The sequence below is a fragment of the Hyla sarda genome, unplaced genomic scaffold (assembly GCF_029499605.1).
Source record: "Hyla sarda isolate aHylSar1 unplaced genomic scaffold, aHylSar1.hap1 scaffold_251, whole genome shotgun sequence".
Taxonomy (NCBI): Eukaryota; Metazoa; Chordata; class Amphibia; order Anura; family Hylidae; genus Hyla; species Hyla sarda.
The window spans coordinates 59,680-83,206 of NW_026609198.1; the positions used below are offsets into that span (position 1 = coordinate 59,680).

At 50.8% G+C, this 23,527-nt stretch overlaps 1 protein-coding gene across 4 annotated transcripts in view; it reads left to right on the plus strand.

Moving 5' to 3' along the window:
• The window catches only part of LOC130323574 (uncharacterized), a 146,679-nt gene that overhangs the window by 1,531 nt on the left and 121,621 nt on the right, over positions 1–23,527 (plus strand). Inside the window, exons 1-5 of one of the 4 annotated variants that reach the window (XM_056553157.1) lie at positions 9,301–9,643; positions 10,557–10,600; positions 10,674–10,780; positions 18,745–18,869; positions 19,077–19,226. In XM_056553157.1, coding sequence (XP_056409132.1) covers positions 9,631–9,643; positions 10,557–10,600; positions 10,674–10,780; positions 18,745–18,869; positions 19,077–19,226 — 439 coding nt within the window. In that variant the 5' untranslated portion in view covers positions 9,301–9,630. Of the gene's footprint in view, positions 1–9,300; positions 9,644–10,556; positions 10,601–10,673; positions 10,781–18,744; positions 18,870–19,076; positions 19,227–23,527 lie in introns of those variants that run through there. The other 3 variants (XM_056553158.1, XM_056553160.1, XM_056553159.1) reach the window with 3 other exon arrangements.

Genomic DNA, 23,527 nt, shown 5'->3' on the forward strand with positions numbered 1-23,527 from the left:
GAGACATGAGGAGGAGAGGAGAGAGACATGAGGGGAGAGGAGAGAGACATGAGGGAGAGAGAGAGAGACATGAGGGAGAGAGGAGAGAGACATGAGGGGAGAGGAGAGAGACATGAGGGGAGAGGAGAGAGACATGAGGGGAGAGGAGAGAGACATGAGGGGAGAGGAGAGAGACATGAGGGGAGAGGAGAGAGACATGAGGGGAGAGGAGAGAGACATGAGGGGAGAGAGGAGAGAGACATGAGGGGAGAGGAGAGAGACATGAGGAGAGAGGAGAGAGACATGAGGGGAGAGGAGAGAGACATGAGGGGAGAGGAGAGAGACATGAGGGGAGAGGAGAGAGACATGAGGGGAGAGGAGAGAGACATGAGGGGAGAGGAGAGAGACATGAGGGGAGAGGAGAGAGACATGAGGGGAGAGGAGAGAGACATGAGGGGAGAGGAGAGAGACATGAGGAGAGAGAGGAGAGAGACATGAGGGGAGAGGAGAGAGACATGAGGGGAGAGGAGAGAGACATGAGGGAGAGGAGAGAGACATGAGGGGAGAGGAGAGAGACATGAGGGGAGAGGAGAGAGACATGAGGGGAGAGGAGAGAGACATGAGGGGAGAGGAGAGAGACATGAGGGGAGAGGAGAGAGACATGAGGGGAGAGGAGAGAGACATGAGGGGAGAGGAGAGAGACATGAGGGGAGAGGAGAGAGACATGAGGGGAGAGGAGAGAGACATGAGGGGAGAGGAGAGAGACATGAGGGGAGAGGAGAGAGACATGAGGGGAGAGGAGAGAGACATGAGGGGAGAGGAGAGAGACATGAGGGGAGAGGAGAGAGACATGAGGGAGAGGAGAGACATGAGGGAGAGGAGAGAGACATGAGGGGAGAGGAGAGAGACATGAGGGAGAGGAGAGACATGAGGGGAGAGGAGAGAGACATGAGGGGAGAGGAGAGAGACATGAGGGGAGAGGAGAGAGACATGAGGGGAGAGGAGAGAGACATGAGGGGAGAGGAGAGAGACATGAGGGGAGAGGAGAGAGACATGAGGGGGAGAGGAGAGAGACATGAGGGGAGAGGAGAGAGACATGAGGGGAGAGGAGAGAGACATGAGGGGAGAGGAGAGAGACATGAGGGGAGAGGAGAGAGACATGAGGGGAGAGGAGAGAGACATGAGGGGAGAGGAGAGAGACATGAGGGGAGAGGAGAGAGACATGAGGAGGAGAGGAGAGAGACATGAGGGGAGAGGAGAGAGACATGAGGGGAGAGGAGAGAGACATGAGGGAGAGGAGAGAGACATGAGGGGAGAGGAGAGAGACATGAGGGGAGAGGAGAGAGACATGAGGGGAGAGGAGAGAGACATGAGGGGAGAGGAGAGAGACATGAGGGGAGAGGAGAGAGACATGAGGGGAGAGGAGAGAGACATGAGGGGAGAGGAGAGAGACATGAGGGGAGAGGAGAGAGACATGAGGGGAGAGGAGAGAGACATGAGGGGAGAGGAGAGAGACATGAGGGGAGAGGAGAGGAGAGAGACATGAGGGGAGAGGAGAGAGACATGAGGGGAGAGGAGAGAGACATGAGGGGAGAGGAGAGAGACATGAGGGGAGAGGAGAGAGACATGAGGGAGAGGAGAGAGACATGAGGAGAGAGACATGAGGGGAGAGGAGAGAGACATGAGGGGAGAGGAGAGAGACATGAGGGGAGAGGAGACTGAGGAGAGAGGAGAGAGACATGAGGGAGAGGAGAGAGACATGAGGGGAGAGGAGAGAGACATGAGGGGAGAGGAGAGAGACATGAGGGGAGAGGAGAGAGACATGAGGGGAGAGAAGGAGAGAGACATGAGGGGAGAGGAGAGAGACATGAGGGGAGAGGAGAGAGACATGAGGGGAGAGGAGAGAGACATGAGGGGAGAGGAGAGAGACATGAGGGGAGAGGAGAGAGACATGAGGGGAGAGGAGAGAGACATGAGGGGAGAGGAGAGAGACATGAGGGGAGAGGAGAGAGACATGAGGGGAGAGGAGAGAGACATGAGGGAGAGGAGAGAGACATGAGGGAGAGGAGAGAGACATGAGGGGAGAGGAGAAGAGACATGAGGGAGAGGAGAGAGACATGAGGGGAGAGGAGAGAGACATGAGGGGAGAGGAGAGAGACATGAGGGGAGAGGAGAGAGACATGAGGGGAGAGGAGAGAGAGACATGAGGGGAGAGGAGAGAGACATGAGGGGGAGAGAGACATGAGGGGAGAGGAGAGAGACATGAGGGGAGAGGAGAGAGACATGAGGGGAGAGGAGAGAGACATGAGGGGAGAGGAGAGAGACATGAGGGGAGAGACATGAGGAGAGAGACATGAGGGGAGGAGAGAGACATGAGGGGAGAGGAGAGAGACATGAGGGGAGAGGAGAGAGACATGAGGGGAGAGGAGAGAGACATGAGGGGAGAGGAGAGAGACATGAGGATGAGGAGAGAGACATGAGGGGAGAGGAGAGAGACATGAGGGGAGAGGAGAGAGACATGAGGGGAGAGGAGAGAGACATGAGGAGAGGAGAGAGACATGAGGGGAGAGGAGAGAGACATGAGGGGAGAGGAGAGAGACATGAGGGGAGAGGAGAGAGACATGAGGAGAGAGGAGAGAGACATGAGGGGAGAGGAGAGAGACATGAGGGGAGAGGAGAGAGACATGAGGGGAGAGGAGAGAGACATGAGGGAGAGGAGAGAGACATGAGGGGAGAGAGGAGAGAGACATGAGGGGAGAGAGGAGAGAGACATGAGGGGAGAGGAGAGAGACATGAGGGGAGAGGAGAGAGACATGAGGGAGAGGAGAGACATGAGGGGGAGAGGAGAGAGACATGAGGGGAGAGGAGAGAGACATGAGAGGAGAGAGACATGAGGGGAGAGGAGAGAGACATGAGGAGAGGAGAGAGACATGAGGGGAGAGGAGAGAGACATGAGGGGAGAGGAGAGAGACATGAGGGAGAGAGGAGAGAGACATGAGGGAGAGGAGAGAGACATGAGGGGAGAGGAGAGAGACATGAGGGGAGAGGAGAGAGACATGAGGGGAGAGGAGAGAGACATGAGGGGAGAGGAGAGAGACATGAGGGGAGAGGAGAGAGACATGAGGGGAGAGGAGAGAGACATGAGGGGAGAGGAGAGAGACATGAGGGGAGAGGAGAGAGACATGAGGGGAGAGGAGAGAGACATGAGGGGAGAGGAGAGAGACATGAGGGGAGAGGAGAGAGACATGAGGGGAGAGGAGAGAGACATGAGGGGAGAGGAGAGAGACATGAGGGGAGAGGAGAGAGACATGAGGGAGAGTGGAGAGAGACATGAGGGGAGAGGAGAGAGACATGAGGGGAGAGGAGAGAGACATGAGGGGAGAGGAGAGAGACATGAGGGGAGAGGAGAGAGACATGAGGGGAGAGGAGAGAGACATGAGGGGAGAGGAGAGAGACATGAGGGGAGAGGAGAGAGACATGAGGGGAGAGGAGAGAGACATGAGGGGAGAGGAGAGAGACATGAGGGGAGAGGAGAGAGACATGAGGGGAGAGGAGAGAGACATGAGGGGAGAGGAGAGAGACATGAGGGGAGAGGAGAGAGACATGAGGGGAGAGGAGAGAGACATGAGGGGAGAGGAGAGAGACATGAGGGGAGAGGAGAGAGACATGAGGGGGAGAGGAGAGAGACATGAGGGGAGAGGAGAGAGACATGAGGGGAGAGGAGAGAGACATGAGGGGAGAGGAGAGAGACATGAGGAGAGAGGAGAGAGACATGAGGGGAGGAGAGAGACATGAGGGGAGAGGAGAGAGACATGAGGAGAGGAGAGAGACATGAGGGGAGAGGGGAGAGACATGAGGGGAGAGGAGAGAGACATGAGGGAGAGTGGAGAGAGACATGAGGAGAGTGGAGAGAGACATGAGGGAGAGAGGAGAGAGACATGAGGGGAGAGGAGAGAGACATGAGGGGAGAGGAGAGAGACATGAGGGGAGAGGAGAGAGACATGAGGGGAGAGGAGAGAGACATGAGGGGAGAGGAGAGAGACATGAGGGGAGAGGAGAGAGACATGAGGGGAGAGGAGAGAGACATGAGGGGAGAGGAGAGAGACATGAGGGGAGAGGAGAGAGACATGAGGGGAGAGGAGAGAGAGACATGAGGGGAGAGGAGAGAGACATGAGGGGAGAGGAGAGAGACATGAGGGGAGAGGAGAGAGACATGAGGAGAGAGACATGAGGGGAGAGGAGAGAGACATGAGGGGGGAGAGGAGAGAGACATGAGGGGGAGGAGAGAGACATGAGGGGAGAGGAGAGAGACATGAGGGGAGAGGAGAGAGACATGAGGGGAGAGGAGAGAGACATGAGGGGAGAGGAGAGAGACATGAGGGGAGAGGAGAGAGACATGAGGGGAGAGGAGAGAGACATGAGGGGAGAGGAGAGAGACATGAGGGGAGAGGAGAGAGACATGAGGGGAGAGGAGAGAGACATGAGGGGAGAGGAGAGAGACATGAGGGGAGAGGAGAGAGACATGAGGGGAGAGGAGAGAGAGACATGAGGGGAGAGGAGAGAGACATGAGGGAGGAGAGACATGAGGGGAGAGGAGAGAGACATGAGGGGAGAGGAGAGAGACATGAGGGAGAGACATGAGGGGAGAGGAGAGAGACATGAGGGGAGAGGAGAGAGACATGAGGGGAGAGGAGAGAGACATGAGGAGAGACATGAGGGGAGAGGAGAGAGACATGAGGGGAGAGGAGAGAGACATGAGGGGAGAGGAGGAGAGACATGAGGGGAGAGGAGAGAGACATGAGGGGAGAGGAGAGAGACATGAGGGGAGAGGGAGAGAGACATGAGGGAGAGGAGAGAGACATGAGGGGAGAGGAGAGAGACATGAGGAGAGAGGAGAGAGACATGAGGGGAGAGGAGAGAGACATGAGGGGAGAGAGGAGAGAGACATGAGGGGAGAGGAGAGAGACATGAGGAGAGAGACATGAGGGGAGAGGAGAGAGACATGAGGGGAGAGGAGAGAGACATGAGGGGAGAGGAGAGAGACATGAGGGAGAGAGGAGAGAGACATGAGGAGAGAGGAGAGAGACATGAGGAGAGGAGAGAGAGAGAGGAGAGAGACATGAGGGGAGAGGAGAGAGACATGAGGGGAGAGAGGAGAGAGACATGAGGGGAGAGGAGAGAGACATGAGGGGAGAGGAGAGAGACATGAGGGGAGAGGAGAGAGACATGAGGGGAGAGAGAGGAGAGAGACATGAGGGGAGAGGAGAGAGACATGAGGGGAGAGGAGAGAGACATGAGGGGAGAGGAGAGAGACATGAGGGGAGAGGAGAGAGACATGAGGGGAGAGGAGAGAGACATGAGGGGAGAGGAGAGAGACATGAGGGGGGAGAGGAGAGAGACATGAGGGGAGAGGAGAGAGACATGAGGGGAGAGGAGAGAGACATGAGGGGAGAGGAGAGAGACATGAGGGGAGAGAGGAGAGAGACATGAGGGGAGACATGAGGGGAGAGGAGAGAGACATGAGGGGAGAGGAGAGAGACATGAGGGGGGAGAGGAGAGAGACATGAGGGGGAGAGGAGAGAGACATGAGGGGGAGAGGAGAGAGACATGAGGGGGGAGAGGAGAGAGACATGAGGGGAGAGGAGAGAGACATGAGGGGGGAGAGGAGAGAGACATGAGGGGAGAGGAGAGAGACATGAGGGGGGAGAGGAGAGAGACATGAGGGGGGAGAGGAGAGAGACATGAGGGGAGAGGAGAGAGACATGAGGGGAGAGGAGAGAGACATGAGGGGAGAGGAGAGAGACATGAGGGGAGAGGAGAGAGACATGAGGGGAGAGGAGAGAGACATGAGGGGAGAGGAGAGAGACATGAGGGGAGAGGAGAGAGACATGAGGGGAGAGGAGAGAGACATGAGGGGAGAGGAGAGAGACATGAGGGGAGAGGAGAGAGACATGAGGGGAGAGGAGAGAGACATGAGGGGAGAGGAGAGAGACATGAGGGGAGAGGAGAGAGACATGAGGGGAGAGGAGAGAGACATGAGGGGAGAGGAGAGAGACATGAGGAGAGAGGAGAGAGACATGAGGGGAGAGGAGAGAGACATGAGGAGAGAGGAGAGAGACATGAGGAGGAGAGACATGAGGGGAGAGGAGAGAGACATGAGGGGAGAGGAGAGAGACATGAGGGGAGAGACATGAGGGGAGAGGAGAGAGACATGAGGGGAGAGGAGAGAGACATGAGGGGAGAGGAGAGAGACATGAGGGGAGAGACATGAGGGGAGAGGAGAGAGACATGAGGGGAGAGGAGAGAGACATGAGGGGAGAGACATGAGGGGAGAGGAGAGAGACATGAGGGGAGAGGAGAGAGACATGAGGGGGAGAGGAGAGAGACATGAGGGGAGAGACATGAGGGGAGAGGAGAGAGACATGAGGGGAGAGGAGAGAGACATGAGGGGAGAGGAGAGAGACATGAGGGGAGAGGAGAGAGACATGAGGGGAGAGGAGAGAGACATGAGGGGAGAGGAGAGACATGAGGGGAGGAGAGAGACATGAGGGGAGAGGAGAGAGACATGAGGGGAGAGGAGAGAGACATGAGGGGAGAGGAGAGAGACATGAGGGGAGAGGAGAGAGACATGAGGGGAGAGGAGAGAGACATGAGGGGAGAGGAGAGAGACATGAGGGGAGAGGAGAGAGACATGAGGGGAGAGGAGAGAGACATGAGGGAGAGGAGAAAGACATGAGGAGAGAGACATGAGGGGAGAGGAGAGAGACATGAGGGGAGAGGAGAGAGACATGAGGGGAGAGGAGAGAGACATGAGGGGAGAGGAGAGAGACATGAGGGAGAGACATGAGGAGAGAGACATGAGGGGAGAGACATGAGGGGAGAGGAGAGAGACATGAGGGGAGAGGAGAGAGACATGAGGGGAGAGGAGAGAGACATGAGGGGGAGAGGAGAGAGACATGAGGGGAGAGGGGAGAGACATGAGGGTAGAGGAGAGAGACATGAGGAGAGAGGAGAGAGACATGAGGAGAGAGGAGAGAGACATGAGGGGAGAGGAGAGAGACATGAGGGGAGAGGAGAGAGACATGAGGGGAGAGGAGAGAGACATGAGGGGAGAGGAGTGAGACATGAGGAGAGACATGAGGGGAGAGGAGAGAGACATGAGGAGAGTGGAGAGAGACATGAGGAGAGAGGAGAGAGACATGAGGAGAGAGGAGAGAGACATGAGGGGGAGAGGAGAGAGACATGAGGGGAGAGGAGAGAGACATGAGGGGAGAGGAGAGAGACATGAGGGGAGAGGAGAGAGACATGAGGGGAGAGGAGAGAGACATGAGGGGAGAGGAGAGAGACATGAGGGGAGAGGAGAGAGACATGAGGGGAGAGGAGAGAGACATGAGGGGAGAGGAGAGAGACATGAGGGGAGAGGAGAGAGACATGAGGGGAGAGGAGAGAGACATGAGGGGAGAGGAGAGAGACATGAGGGGAGAGGAGAGAGACATGAGGAGAGAGACATGAGGGGAGAGGAGAGAGACATGAGGGGGGAGAGGAGAGAGACATGAGGGGGGAGGAGAGAGACATGAGGGGAGAGGAGAGAGACATGAGGGGAGAGGAGAGAGACATGAGGGGAGAGGAGAGAGACATGAGGGGAGAGGAGAGAGACATGAGGGGAGAGGAGAGAGACATGAGGGGAGAGGAGAGAGACATGAGGGGAGAGGAGAGAGACATGAGGGGAGAGGAGAGAGACATGAGGGGAGAGGAGAGAGACATGAGGGGAGAGGAGAGAGACATGAGGGGAGAGGAGAGAGACATGAGGGGAGAGGAGAGAGACATGAGGGGAGAGGAGAGAGACATGAGGGGAGAGGAGAGAGACATGAGGGGAGAGGAGAGAGACATGAGGGGAGAGGAGAGAGACATGAGGGGAGAGGAGAGAGACATGAGGGGAGAGGAGAGAGACATGAGGGGAGAGACATGAGGGGAGAGGAGAGAGACATGAGGAGAGAGGAGAGAGACATGAGGGGAGAGACATGAGGGGAGAGAGAGACATGAGAGAGGAGAGAGACATGAGGGGAGAGGGGAGAGACATGAGGGGAGAGGAGAGAGACATGAGGAGAGAGGAGAGAGACATGAGGAGAGAGGAGAGAGACATGAGGGGAGAGGAGAGAGACATGAGGGGAGAGGAGAGAGACATGAGGGGAGAGGAGAGAGACATGAGGAGAGAGGAGAGAGACATGAGGGGAGAGACATGAGGGGAGAGGAGAGACATGAGGAGAGAGGAGAGAGACATGAGGGGAGAGGAGAGAGACATGAGGGGAGAGACATGAGGGGAGAGGAGAGACATGAGGAGAGAGACATGAGGGGGGAGAGGAGAGAGACATGAGGGGAGAGGAGAGAGACATGAGGGGAGAGGAGAGAGACATGAGGGGAGAGGAGAGAGACATGAGGGGAGAGGAGAGAGACATGAGGGGAGAGGAGAGAGACATGAGGGGAGAGGAGAGAGACATGAGGGGAGAGGAGAGAGACATGAGGGGAGAGGAGAGAGACATGAGGGGAGAGGAGAGAGACATGAGGGGAGAGGAGAGAGACATGAGGGGAGAGGAGAGAGACATGAGGGGAGAGGAGAGAGACATGAGGGGAGAGGAGAGAGACATGAGGGGAGAGGAGAGAGACATGAGGGGAGAGGAGAGAGACATGAGGGGAGATGAGAGAGACATGAGGGGAGAGGAGAGAGACATGAGGGGAGAGGAGAGAGACATGAGGGGAGAGGAGAGAGACATGAGGGGAGAGGAGAGAGACATGAGGGGAGAGGAGAGACATGAGGGGAGAGGAGAGACATGAGGGGAGAGGAGAGAGACATGAGGGGAGAGGAGAGAGACATGAGGGGAGAGGAGAGAGACATGAGGGGAGAGGAGAGAGACATGAGGGGGGAGGAGAGAGACATGAGGGGGAGGAGAGAGACATGAGGGGAGAGGAGAGAGACATGAGGGGAGAGGAGAGAGACATGAGGGGAGAGGAGAGAGACATGAGGGGAGAGGAGAGAGACATGAGGGGAGAGGAGAGAGACATGAGGGGAGAGGAGAGAGACATGAGGGGAGAGGAGAGAGACATGAGGGGAGAGGAGAGAGACATGAGGGGAGAGGAGAGAGACATGAGGGGAGAGGAGAGAGACATGAGGGGAGAGGAGAGAGACATGAGGGGAGAGGAGAGACATGAGGGGAGAGAGACATGAGGGGAGAGGAGAGAGACATGAGGGGAGAGGAGAGAGACATGAGGGGGGAGAGGAGAGAGACATGAGGAGTGAGGAGAGAGACATGAGGGGAGAGGAGACAGACTGAGAGAAAGCAGAGATGGGGGAGAGACCTGAGAAGAGAGTGTGAACATTGCAAAGTGTGAGTGACAGCATCGAGAGAGACAGAGTGTGGATCATAGGAGAGAGAGACAAAGTACAAGAGACCACAGAGTGAGAGAGTGCCATAAAGAGACAGCAGAGTCCAAGAGACCACAGAATGAGAGTTTGCCATAGAGAGAGACAGTAGAGTACATGAGACCACAGTGAGAGAGTGCCATAGAAAGACAGCAGGGTACAAGAGACCACATAGTGTGCCTGTAGTAAAAGAAAGAGAGAGAGACAGCTGTACTTACAGTACAGGAAAAAGAATGACTGCAAAGAGTGAGTAGAATTCAAGAAAGAGACAGCAGTGATCCTGCTGTGTTCGAATAGGGTGTGATGATGGAGAGAGCGCCTGTGGATGAGACATCCTGTATGAGAGATGATGGAGAGAGCGCCTGTGGATGAGAGATGATGGAGAGAGCGCCTGTGGATGAGAGATGATGGAGAGAGCGCCTGTGGATGAGAGATGATGGAGAGAGCGCCTGTGGATGAGACATCCTGTATGAGAGATTATGGAGAGAGCGCCTGTGGATGAGAGATGATGGAGAGAGTGCCTGTGGATGAGACATCCTGTGGATGAGGATGATGGAGAGTGCCTGTGGATGAGACATCCTGTATGAGAGATGATGGAGAGAGCGCCTGTGGATGAGACATCCTGTATGAGAGATGATGGAGAGAGCGCCTGTGGATGAGACATCCTGTATGAGAGATGATGGAGAGAGCGCCTGTGGATGAGACATCCTGTATGAGAGATGATGGAGAGAGCGCCTGTGGATGAGAGATGATGGAGAGAGCGCCTGTGGATGAGACATCCTGTATGAGAGATTATGGAGAGAGCGCCTGTGGATGAGAGATGATGGAGAGAGCGCCTGTGGATGAGAGATGATGGAGAGAGCGCCTGTGGATGAGACATCCTGTATATGAGAGATGATGGAGAGAGCGCCTGTGGATGAGAGATGATGGAGAGAGCGCCTGTGGATGAGACATCCTGTATGAGAGATGATGGAGAGAGCGCCTGTGGATGAGACATCCTGTGGATGAGAGATGATGGAGAGAGCGCCTGTGGATGAGACATCCTGTATGAGAGATGATGGAGAGAGCGCCTGTGGATGAGACATCCTGTATGAGAGATGATGGAGAGAGCGCCTGTGGATGAGACATCCTGTATGAGACATATCGTTTTATTCCATAGAGCGCTCTTTCCTCCTGGTGATGGAGACGTCTGCAGGATTTGGGGTGAGGATTGGATCTGGTAAGGTCAGAGGTCAGTGGGCGTGGCCGGCACTCACCCGCTCCTCTCTTCTTGCAGACGGTGGGTGGTCTCCTCCTGGTGCTCTATGAGATGGGCTTCGATGAGTCCCAGGTGCAGGCGGCGCTCCGGGCCGGGTGCTTCAAGGTGCAGGATGCCGCAGAGTGGTGAGTAATGTCGCAGAGGGCGGAGTCTAAACATGTGGTCATGTGACCTAAACTCATGAGACCTGAAAAGGCTCCACCCCAAATCTTATCATTATGGTGGTCTCCTCTCCTCTTATCATTATGGTGGTCTCCTCTCCTCTCATCTTATCATTATGGTGGTCTCCTCTCCTCTTATCATTATGGTGGTCTCATCTTATCATTATGGTGGTCTCCTCTCCTCTTATCATTATGGTGGTCTCCTCTCCTCTTATCATTATGGTGGTCTCCTCTCCTCTTATCATTATGGTGGTCTCCTCTCCTCTTATCATTATGGTGGTCTCCTCTCCTCTTATCATTATGGTGGTCTCCTCTCCTCTTATCATTATGGTGGTCTCCTCTCCTCTTATCATTATGGTGGTCTCCTCTCCTCTTATCATTATGGTGGTCTCCTCTCCTCTTATCATTATGGTGGTCTCCTCTCCTCTTATCATTATGGTGGTCTCCTCTCCTCTTATCATTATGGTGGTCTCCTCTCCTCTTATCATTATGGTGGTCTCCTCTCATCTTATCATTATGGTGGTCTCCTCTCCTCTTATCATTATGGTGGTCTCCTCTCCTCTTATCATTATGGTGGTCTCCTCTCCTCTTATCATTATGGTGGTCTCCTCTCCTCTTATTATGGTGGTCTCCTCTCCTCTTATCATTATGGTGGTCTCCTCTCCTCTTATCATTATGGTGGTCTCCTCTCCTCTTATCATTATGGTGGTCTCCTCTCCTCTTATCATTATGGTGGTCTCCTCTCCTCTTATCATTATGGTGGTCTCCTCTCATCTTATCATTATGGTGGTCTCCTCTCCTCTTATCATTATGGTGGTCTCCTCTCATCTTATCATTATGGTGGTCTCCTCTCCTCTTATCATTATGGTGGTCTCCTCTCCTCTTATCATTATGGTGGTCTCCTCTCCTCTTATTATGGTGGTCTCCTCTCCTCTTATCATTATGGTGGTCTCCTCTCCTCTTATCATTATGGTGGTCTCCTCTCCTCTTATCATTATGGTGGTCTCCTCTCCTCTTATCATTATGGTGGTCTCCTCTCATCTTATCATTATGGTGGTCTCCTCTCCTCTTATCATTATGGTGGTCTCCTCTCCTCTTATCATTATGGTGGTCTCCTCTCATCTTATCATTATGGTGGTCTCCTCTCCTCTTATCATTATGGTGCTCTCCTCTCATCTTATCATTATGGTGCTCTCCTCTCCTCTTATCATTATGGTGGTCTCCTCTCCTCATCTTATCATTATGGTGGTCTCCTCTCCTCTTATCATTATGGTGGTCTCCTCTCCTCTTATCATTATGGTGGTCTCCTCTCCTCTTATCATTATGGTGGTCTCCTCTCCTCTTATCATTATGGTGGTCTCCTCTCCTCTTATCATTATGGTGGTCTCCTCTCCTCTTATCATTATGGTGGTCTCCTCTCCTCTTATCATTATGGTGGTCTCCTCTCCTCTCCTCTTATCATTATGGTGGTCTCCTCTCCTCTTATCATTATGATGGTCTCCTCTCATCTTATCATTATGGTGCTCTCCTCTCATCTTATCATTATGGTGGTCTCCTCTCCTCTTATCATTATGGTGGTCTCCTCTCATCATCTTATCATTATGGTGGTCTCTCCTCTTATCATTATGGTGGTCTCCTCTCCTCTTATCATTATGGTGGTCTCCTCTCCTCTTATCATTATGGTGGTCTCCTCTCCTCTTATCATTATGGTGGTCTCCTCTCATCTTATCATTATGGTGGTCTCCTCTCATCTTATCATTATGGTGGTCTCCTCTCCTCTTATCATTATGGTGGTCTCCTCTCCTCTTATCATTATGGTGGTCTCCTCTCCTCTTATCATTATGGTGGTCTCCTCTCCTCTTATCATTATGGTGGTCTCCTCTCATCTTATCATTATGGTGGTCTCCTCTCCTCTTATCATTATGGTGGTCTCCTCTCATCATCTTATCATTATGGTGGTCTCTCCTCTTATCATTATGGTGGTCTCCTCTCCTCTTATCATTATGGTGGTCTCCTCTCCTCTTATCATTATGGTGGTCTCCTCTCCTCTTATCATTATGGTGGTCTCCTCTCCTCTTATCATTATGGTGGTCTCCTCTCCTCATCTTATCATTATGGTGGTCTCCTCTCCTCTTATCATTATGGTGGTCTCCTCTCCTCTTATCATTATGGTGATCTCCTCTCCTCTTATCATTATGGTGGTCTCCTCTCCTCTTATCATTATGGTGGTCTCCTCTCCTCTTATCATTATGGTGGTCTCCTCTCCTCTTATCATTATGGTGGTCTCCTCTCCTCTTATCATTATGGTGGTCTCCTCTCCTCTTATCATTATGGTGGTCTCCTCTCCTCTTATCATTATGGTGGTCTCCTCTCCTCTCCTCTTATCATTATGGTGGTCTCCTCTCCTCTTATCATTATGGTGGTCTCCTCTCCTCTTATCATTATGGTGGTCTCCTCTCCTCTTATCATTATGGTGGTCTCCTCTCCTCTCCTCTTATCATTATGGTGGTCTCCTCTCCTCTCCTCTTATCATTATGGTGGTCTCCTCTCCTCTTATCATTATGGTGGTCTCCTCTCCTCTTATCATTATGGTGGTCTCCTCTCCTCTTATCATTATGGTGGTCTCCTCTCCTCTTATCATTATGGTGGTCTCCTCTCCTCTTATCATTATGGTGGTCTCCTCTCCTCTCCTCTTATCATTATGATGGTCTCCTCTCCTCTTATCATTATGGTGGTCTCCTCTCCTCTTATCATTATGGTGGTCTCCTCTCCTCTCCTCTTATCATTATGGTGGTCTCCTCTCCTCTTATCATTATGGTGGTCTCCTCTCCTCTTATCATTATGGTGGTCTCCTCTCCTCTTATCATTATGGTGGTCTCCTCTCCTCTTATCATTATGGTGGTCTCCTCTCATCTTATCATTATGGTGGTCTCCTCTCCTCTTATCATTATGGTGGTCTCCTCTCCTCATCTTATCATTATGGTGGTCTCCTCTCCTCTTATCATTATGGTGGTCTCCTCTCCTCTTATCATTATGGTGGTCTCATCTTATCATTATGGTGGTCTCCTCTCATCTTATCATTATGGTGGTCTCCTCTCATCTTATCATTATGGTGGTCTCCTCTCCTCTTATCATTATGGTGGTCTCCTCTTATCATTATGGTGGTCTCCTCTCCTCATCTTATCATTATGGTGGTCTCCTCTCCTCTTATCATTATGGTGGTCTCCTCTCCTCTCATCATTATGGTGGTCTCCTCTCCTCTTATCATTATGGTGGTCTCCTCTCATCTTATCATTATGGTGGTCTCCTCTCCTCTTATCATTATGGTGGTCTCATCTCATCATTATGGTGGTCTCCTCTCCTCTTATCATTATGGTGGTCTCCTCTCCTCTTATCATTATGGTGGTCTCCTCTCATCTTATCATTATGGTGGTCTCCTCTCCTCTTATCATTATGGTGGTCTCCTCTCCTCTTATCATTATGGTGGTCTCCTCTCCTTATCATTATGGTGGTCTCCTCTCCTCTTATCATTATGGTGGTCTCCTCTCCTCTTATCATTATGGTGGTCTCCTCTTATCATTATGGTGGTCTCCTCTCCTCTTATCATTATGGTGGTCTCCTCTCCTCTTATCATTATGGTGGTCTCCTCTCCTCTTATCATTATGGTGGTCTCCTCTCATCTTATCATTATGGTGGTCTCCTCTCATCTTATCATTATGGTGGTCTCCTCTCCTCTTATCATTATGGTGGTCTCCTCTCCTCTTATCATTATGGTGGTCTCCTCTCATCTTATCATTATGGTGGTCTCCTCTCCTCATCTTATCATTATGGTGGTCTCCTCCCCTCTTATCATTATGGTGGTCTCCTCTCCTCTTATCATTATGGTGGTCTCCTCTCCTCTTATCATTATGGTGGTCTCCTCTCCTCTTATCATTATGGTGGTCTCCTCTCCTCTTATCATTATGGTGGTCTCCTCTCCTCTTATCATTATGGTGGTCTCCTCTCCTCTTATCATTATGGTGGTCTCCTCTCCTCTTATCATTATGGTGGTCTCCTCTCCTCTTATCATTATGGTGGTCTCCTCTCCTCTTATCATTATGGTGGTCTCCTCTCCTCTTATCATTATGGTGGTCTCCTCTCCTCTTATCATTATGGTGGTCTCCTCTCCTCTTATCATTATGGTGGTCTCCTCTCCTCTTATCATTATGGTGGTCTCCTCTCCTCTTATCATTATGGTGGTCTCCTCTCCTCTTATCATTATGGTGGTCTCCTCTCCTCTTATCATTATGGTGGTCTCCTCTCCTCTTATCATTATGGTGGTCTCCTCTTATCATTATGGTGGTCTCCTCTCCTCTTATCATTATGGTGGTCTCCTCTCCTCTTATCATTATGGTGGTCTCCTCTCCTCTTATCATTATGGTGGTCTCCTCTCCTCTTATCATTATGGTGGTCTCCTCTCATCTTATCATTATGGTGGTCTCCTCTCCTCTTATCATTATGGTGGTCTCCTCTCCTCTTATCATTATGGTGGTCTCCTCTCATCTTATCATTATGGTGGTCTCCTCTCCTCTTATCATTATGGTGGTCTCCTCTCCTCATCTTATCATTATGGTGGTCTCCTCTCCTCATCTTATCATTATGGTGGTCTCCTCTCCTCATCTTATCATTATGGTGGTCTCCTCTCCTCTTATCATTATGGTGGTCTCCTCTCCTCTTATCATTATGGTGGTCTCCTCTCCTCATCTTATCATTATGGTGGTCTCCTCTCCTCTTATCATTATGGTGGTCTCCTCTCCTCTTATCATTATGGTGGTCTCCTCTCCTCTTATCATTATGGTGGTCTCCTCTCCTCTTATCATTATGGTGGTCTCCTCTCCTCTTATCATTATGGTGGTCTCCTCTCCTCTTATCATTATGGTGGTCTCCTCTCCTCTTATCATTATGGTGGTCTCCTCTCCTCTTATCATTATGGTGGTCTCCTCTCCTCTTATCATTATGGTGGTCTCCTCTCCTCATCTTATCATTATGGTGGTCTCCTCTCCTCTTATCATTATGGTGGTCTCCTCTCCTCTTATCATTATGGTGGTCTCCTCTCCTCTTAATATTATGGTGGTCTCCTCTCCTCTCATCTTATCATTATGGTGGTCTCCTCTCCTCTTATCATTATGGTGGTCTCCTCTCCTCTTATCATTATGGTGGTCTCCTCTCCTCTTATCATTATGGTGGTCTCCTCTCCTCTTATCATTATGGTGGTCTCCTCTCCTCTTAATATTATGGTGGTCTCCTCTCCTCTCATCTTATCATTATGGTGGTCTCCTCTCCTCTTATCATTATGGTGGTCTCCTCTCCTCTTATCATTATGGTGGTCTCCTCTCATCTTATCATTATGGTGGTCTCCTCTCATCTTATCATTATGGTGGTCTCCTCTCCTCTCATCATTATGGTGGTCTCCTCTTATCATTATGGTGGTCTCCTCTCCTCTTATCATTATGGTGGTCTCCTCTCCTCATCTTATCATTATGGTGGTCTCCTCTCATCTTATCATTATGGTGGTCTCCTCTCATCTTATCATTATGGTGGTCTCCTCTCATCTTATCATTATGGTGGTCTCATCTTATCATTATGGTGGTCTCCTCTCATCTTATCATTATGGTGGTCTCCTCTCCTCTTATCATTATGGTGGTCTCCTCTCCTCTTATCATTATGGTGGTCTCCTCTCCTCTTATCATTATGGTGGTCTCCTCTCCTCTTATCATTATGGTGGTCTCCTCTCATCTTATCATTATGGTGGTCTCATCTTATCATTATGGTGGTCTCGTCTTATCATTATGGTGGTCTCCTCTCCTCTTATCATTATGGTGGTCTCCTCTCCTCTCATCTTATCATTATGGTGGTCTCCTCTCCTCTTATCATTATGGTGGTCTCCTCTCCTCTCATCTTATCATTATGGTGGTCTCCTCTCCTCTTATCATTATGGTGGTCTCCTCTCCTCTTATCATTATGGTGGTCTCCTCTCCTCTTATCATTATGGTGGTCTCCTCTCCTCTTATCATTATGGTGGTCTCCTCTCCTCTTATCATTATGGTGGTCTCCTCTCCTCTTATCATTATGGTGGTCTCCTCTCATCTTATCATTATGGTGGTCTCCTCTCCTCTTATCATTATGGAGGTCTCCTCTCATCATCTTATCATTATGGTGGTCTCCTCTCCTCTCATCATTATGGTGGTCTCCTCTTATCATTATGGTGGTCTCCTCTCCTCTTATCATTATGGTGGTCTCCTCTCCTCATCTTATCATTATGATGGTCTCCTCTCCTCTTATCATTATGGTGGTCTCCTCTCCTCTTATCATTATGGTGGTCTCCTCTCCTCTTATCATTATGGTGGTCTCCTCTCCTCTTATCATTATGGTGGTCTCCTCTCCTCTTATCATTATGGTGGTCTCCTCTCATCTTATCATTATGGTGATCTCCTCTCCTCTTATCATTATGGTGGTCTCCTCTCCTCTTATCATTATGGTGGTCTCCTCTCATCTTATCATTATGGTGGTCTCCTCTCCTCTTATCGTTATGGTGGTCTCCTCTCCTCTTATCATTATGGTGGTCTCCTCTCCTCTTATCATTATGGTGGTCTCCTCTCATCTTATCATTATGGTGGTCTCCTCTCCTCTCATCATTATGGTGGTCTCCTCTTATCATTATGGTGGTCTCCTCTCCTCTTATCATTATGGTGGTCTCCTCTCATCATCTTATCATTATGGTGGTCTCCTCTCATCTTATCATTATGGTGGTCTCCTCTCCTCATCTTATCATTATGATGGTCTCCTCTCCTCTTATCATTATGGTGGTCTCCTCTCCTCTTATCATTATGGTGGTCTCCTCTCATCTTATCATTATGGTGGTCTCCTCTCCTCTTATCATTATGGTGGTCTCCTCTCATCTTATCATTATGGTGGTCTCCTCTCATCTTATCATTATGGTGGTCTCCTCTCATCTTATCATTATGGTGGTCTCCTCTTATCATTATGGTGGTCTCCTCTCCTCTTATCTTATCATTATGGTGGTCTTCTCTCCTCTTATCATTATGGTGGTCTCCTCTCCTCATCTTATCATTATGGTGGTCTCCTCTCCTCTTATCATTATGGTGGTCTCCTCTCCTCTTATCATTATGGTGGTCTCCTCTCATCATCTTATCATTATGGTGGTCTCCTCTCATCATCTTATCATTATGGTGGTCTCCTCTCATCTTATCATTATGGTGGTCTCCTCTTATCTTATCATTATGGTGGTCTTCTCTCCTCTTATCATTATGGTGGTCTCCTCTCCTCATCTTATCATTATGGTGGTCTCCTCTCCTCTTATCATTATGGTGGTCTCCTCTCCTCTTATCATTATGGTGGTCTCCTCTCCTCTTATCATTATGGTGGTCTCCTCTCCTCTTATCATTATGGTGGTCTCCTCTCCTCTTATCATTATGGTGGTCTCCTCTCCTCTTATCATTATGGTGGTCTCCTCTCCTCTCCTCTTATCATTATGGTGGTCTCCTCTCCTCTCCTCTTATCATTATGGTGGTCTCCTCTCCTCTTATCATTATGGTGGTCTCCTCTCCTCTTATCATTATGGTGGTCTCCTCTCCTCATCTTATCATTATGGTGGTCTCCTCTCCTCTTATCATTATGGTGGTCTCCTCTCCTCTTATCATTATGGTGGTCTCCTCTCATCATCTTATCATTTTGGTGGTCTCCTCTCCTCTTATCATTATGGTGGTCTTCTCTCCTCTTATCATTATGGTGGTCTCCTCTCCTCATCTTATCATTATGGTGGTCTCCTCTCCTCTCCTCTTATCATTATGGTGGTCTCCTCTCCTCTTATCATTATGGTGGTCTCCTCTCATCATCTTATCATTATGGTGGTCTCCTCTCTCTTATAGGATCCTGCAGGGTGGTCAGCCCCGGGGGATGCTTCTCACACCACAGGCTGCAGAGTCGGGGGCCGTGTCCGCCTTCAATCCCCCTCTAGAAGGAAGAGAAGAGTCCTTGGAATCCTCCTCCTCAGGTGAGACTGAGTGATGCCCCCTAGAGTGGTGACCCTGCAGTGTTATCAGGCTGTCAGATTTTCTGTTGACAATAAACTACTTAAAGGAGTTAGTCAGTGGTGGTGGGATTATCATACTTATGTCCATTTTGTGGGGTATAACAAAATAAACCTGTACTTACCCCCAGCGCCCTGTGATGCCTCCTGTGTTCTGCTCCCGTTCCACAGTGATGGTTTTCTTAAGCTGCAGCCTGACGTGTCACACCCGGTGGGCAATACCGCAGCTCATCCAATCACTGGCCGATGCGGGTTCTTCTAGGGCCCCACACATCACTATGCAGCTTAAGAAGACGCCAGAGGTATCGCTGATCGCTGGAGGTAAGTACAGGTTTATTTTGATATACCCTACACAATGGGATTAGTTTGAAACAAAAAAAACCCCATCCACTGGATCCTCCCTTTAATCAGATGTATGTGTCTACAAGGATCGTTATCCATTGACAATGGGGAGGCTTCTGGGGTACACTGGTTTGGGTGTTGAGTGGCTCATCAAGAGGGGAAAGCAGTGAGTGTATAAGAAGGGTACAGCTGCGGAGGATGTGTGGGGTCGGTGAGTGATCCAGTTGGTTGTAGGATGTGTGGGGTCTGTGAGTGATCCAGTTGGTCGGAGGATGTGTGGGGTCGGTGAGTGGTCCAGTTGGTCGGAGGATGTGTGGGGTCGGTGAGTGATCCAGTTGGTCGGAGGATGTTTGGGGTTGGTGAGTGATCCAGTTGGTCGGAGGATGTGTGAGGTCGGTGAGTGATCCAATTGGTTGGAGGATGTGTGGGGTCGGTGAGTGATCCAGTTGGTCAGAGGATGTGTGGCATCAGTGAGTGATACAGTTGGTCAGAGGATGTGTGGGGTCGGTGAGTGATCCAGTTGGTCAGAGGATGTGTGGCATCAGTGAGTGATACAGTTGGTCGGAGGATGTGTGGGGTCAGTGAGTGATCCAGTTGGTTGGAGAATGTGTGGGGTTGGTGAGTGATCCAGTTGGTCAGAGGATGTGTGGGGTCGGTGAGTGATCCAGTTGGTCGGAGGATGTGTGGGGTCGGTGAGTGGTCCAGTTGATCGGAGGATGTGTGTGGTCGGTGAGTGATCCAGTTGGTCATAAGATGTGTTGTGTTGGTGAGTGATCCAGTTAGTTGTAGGATGTGTGCTGTCGGTGAGTGATCCAGTTGGTCAGAGGATGTGTGGGGTCAGTGAGTGATCCGGTTGGTTGGAGGATGTTTGGGGTCAGTGAGTGATCCAGTTGGTTGGAAGATGATTGGGTCGGTGAGTGATCTAGTTGGTAGAAGGATGTGTGGGGTCAGTGAGTGATCCAGTTGGTTGGGGGATGTGTGGGGTTGGTGAGTGATCCAGTTGGTTAGAGGATGTTTGGGGTCTGTGAGTGATCCAGTTGGTTGGAGGATGTGTGGGGTAGGTGAGCGATCCAATTGGTCGGAGGATGTGTGGGGTGGGTGAGTTATCCAGTTGTTCGGAGGATGTTTGGGCTATGTGAGTGATCCAGTTGGTTGGAGGATGTTTGGGGTGGTTGAGTGATCCAGTGGGTCGGAGGATGTTTGGGGTCAGTGAGTGAACAGTTGGTGGGAGGATGTTTGTGGTTGGTGAGTGATCCAGTTGGTTGGAGGTAGGGCCGGGCAGTATACTGGTTCATACCGAATACTGAATTTTTTCCCCTGCGCGATATGAATTTTTCCCTTACCGCAATACCAGTTGGGCAGCTCCTCCCCCACAAATGAATGAATTATCAGGTGCAGCGGCTGTCCCCACATGGGGGAAATAATCATCATCATAATCCTGTGAGCCGTCCGCGCTTTAAATTAATGAGATGCCAGCCGAGGTGCTATAAATGGTTAAGATGCCGGCCGCCTGCGCTATAAATGGTTAAGATGCCGGCCGCCTGCGCTATAAATGGTTAAGATGCCGGCCGCCTGCGCTATAAATGGTTAAGATGTTGGCCGCATGCGCTATAAATGGTTAAGATGCCGGCCACTTGTGCTATAAATGGTTAAGAGTCCGTCCGCATGCGCTATAAATGGTTAAGATGCCGGCCGCATGCGCTATAAATGGTTAAGATGCCGGCCGCTGCGCTATAAATGGTTAAGATGCCGGATGCCTGCGCTATAAATGGTTAAGATGCCGGCCGCCTGCGCTATAAATGGTTAAGATGCCGGCCGCCTGCGCTATAAATGGTTAAGATGCCGGCCGCATGCGCTATAAATGGTTAAGATGCCGGCCGCTGCGCTATAAATGGTTAAGATGCCGGATGCCTGCGCTATAAATGGTTAAGATGCCGGCCGCCTGCGCTATAAATGGTTAAGATGCCGGCCGCCTGCGCTATAAATGGTTAAGATGCCGGCCGCCTGCGCTATAAATGGTTAAGATGCCGTCCGCCTGCGCTATAAATGGTTAAGATGGCGGCCGCCTGCGCTATAAATGGTTAAGATGCCGGCCGCGTGTGCTATAAATGGTTAAGATGCTGTCCGCATGCGCTATAAATGGTTAAGATGCCGGCCGCCTGTGCTATAAATGGTTAAGATGCCGGCCGCATGCGCTATAAATGGTTAAGATGCCGGCCGCATGCGCTATAAATGGTTAAGATGCCGGCCGCATGCGCTGTAAATGGTTAAGATGCCGGCCGCATGCGCTATAAATGGTTAAGATGCCGACCGCCTGTGCTATAAATGGTTAAAATGCCGGCCGCATGCGCTATAAATGGTTAAGATGCCGGCCGCCTGCGCTATAAATGGTTAAGATGCCGGCCACATGTGCTATAAATGGTTAAGATGCCGGCCGCATGCGCTATAAATGGTTAAGATGCCGTCCGCCTGCGCTATAAATGGTTAAGATGCCGTCCGCCTGTGCTATAAATGGTTAAGATGCCGGCCACTTGTGCTATAAATGGTTAAGATGCCGGCCGCCTGCGCTATAAATGGTTAAGATGCCGGCCGCATGCGCTATAAATGGTTAAGATGCCAGCCGCTGCGCTATAAATGGTTAAGATGCCGGCCGCCTGCGCTATAAATGGTTATGATGCAGGCCGCCTGTGCTATAAATGGTTAAGATGCCGGCCGCGTGTGCTATAAATGGTTAAGATGCTGTCCGCATGCGCTATAAATGGTTAAGATGCCGTCCACCTGTGCTATAAATGGTTAAGATGCCGGCCACTTGTGCTATAAATGGTTAAGATGCCGGCCGCCTGCGCTATAAATGGTTAAGATGCCGGCCGCATGCGCTATAAATGGTTAAGATGCCAGCCGCCTGCGCTATAAATGGTTAAGATGCCGGCCGCCTGTGCTATAAATGGTTAAGATGCCGGCCGCATGCGCTATAAATGGTTAAGATGCCGGCCGCCTGCGCTATAAATGGTTAAGATGCCGGCCGCCTGTGCTATAAATGGTTAAGATGCCGGCCGCGTGTGCTATAAATGGTTAAGATGCTGTCCGCATGCGCTATAAATGGTTAAGATGCCGGCCGCCTGTGCTATAAATGGTTAAGATGCCGGCCGCATGCGCTATAAATGGTTAAGATGCCAGCCGCATGCGCTATAAATGGTTAAGATGCCGGCCGCATGCGCTGTAAATGGTTAAGATGCCGGCCGCATGCGCTATAAATGGTTAAGATGCCGACCGCCTGTGCTATAAATGGTTAAAATGCCGGCCGCATGCGCTATAAATGGTTAAGATGCCGGCCGCCTGCGCTATAAATGGTTAAGATGCCGGCCGCATGCGCTATAAATGGTTAAGATGCCGTCCGCCTGTGCTATAAATGGTTAAGATGCCGGCCACTTGTGCTATAAATGGTTAAGATGCCGTCCGCCTGTGCTATAAATGGTTAAGATGCCAGCCGCATGCGCTATAAATGGTTAAGATGCCGGCCACATGCGCTTTAAATGGTTAAGATGCCGTCCGCCTGTGCTATAAATGGTTAAGATGCCGGCCGCCTGTGCTATAAATGGTTAAGATGCCTGCCGCTGTACCATAAATGGTTAAGATGCCGGCCGCATGCGCTATAAATGGTAAAGATGCCGGCCGCATGCGCTATAAATGGTTAAGATGCCGTCCGCCTGTGCTATAAATGGTTAAGATGCCAGCCGCATGCGCTATAAATGGTTAAGATGCCGGACGCGTGCGCTATAAATGGTTAAGATGCCGGCCGCTGTACCATAAATGGTTAAGATGCCGGCCGCATGCGCTATAAATGGTTAAGATGCCGTCCGCCTGTGCTATAAATGGTTAAGATGCCGGCCGCTGTACCATAAATGGTTAAGATGCCGGCCGCATGCGCTATAAATGGTAAAGATGCCGGCCGCATGCGCTATAAATGGTTAAGATGCCGTCCGCCTGCGCTATAAATGGTTAAGATGCCGGACGCCTGCGCTATAAATGGTAAAGATGCCGGCCGCATGCGCTATAAATGGTTAAGATGCCGTCCGCCTGCGCTATAAATGGTTAAGATGCCGGCCGCATGCGTTATAAATGGTTAAGATGCCGGCCGCATGCGCTTTAAATGGTTAAGATGCCGTCCGCCTGCGCTATAAATGGTTAAGATGCCGGCCGCCTGCGCTATAAATGGTTAAGATGCCGGCCGCGTGCGCTATAAATGGTTATGATGCCGGCCGCATGCGCTATAAATGGTT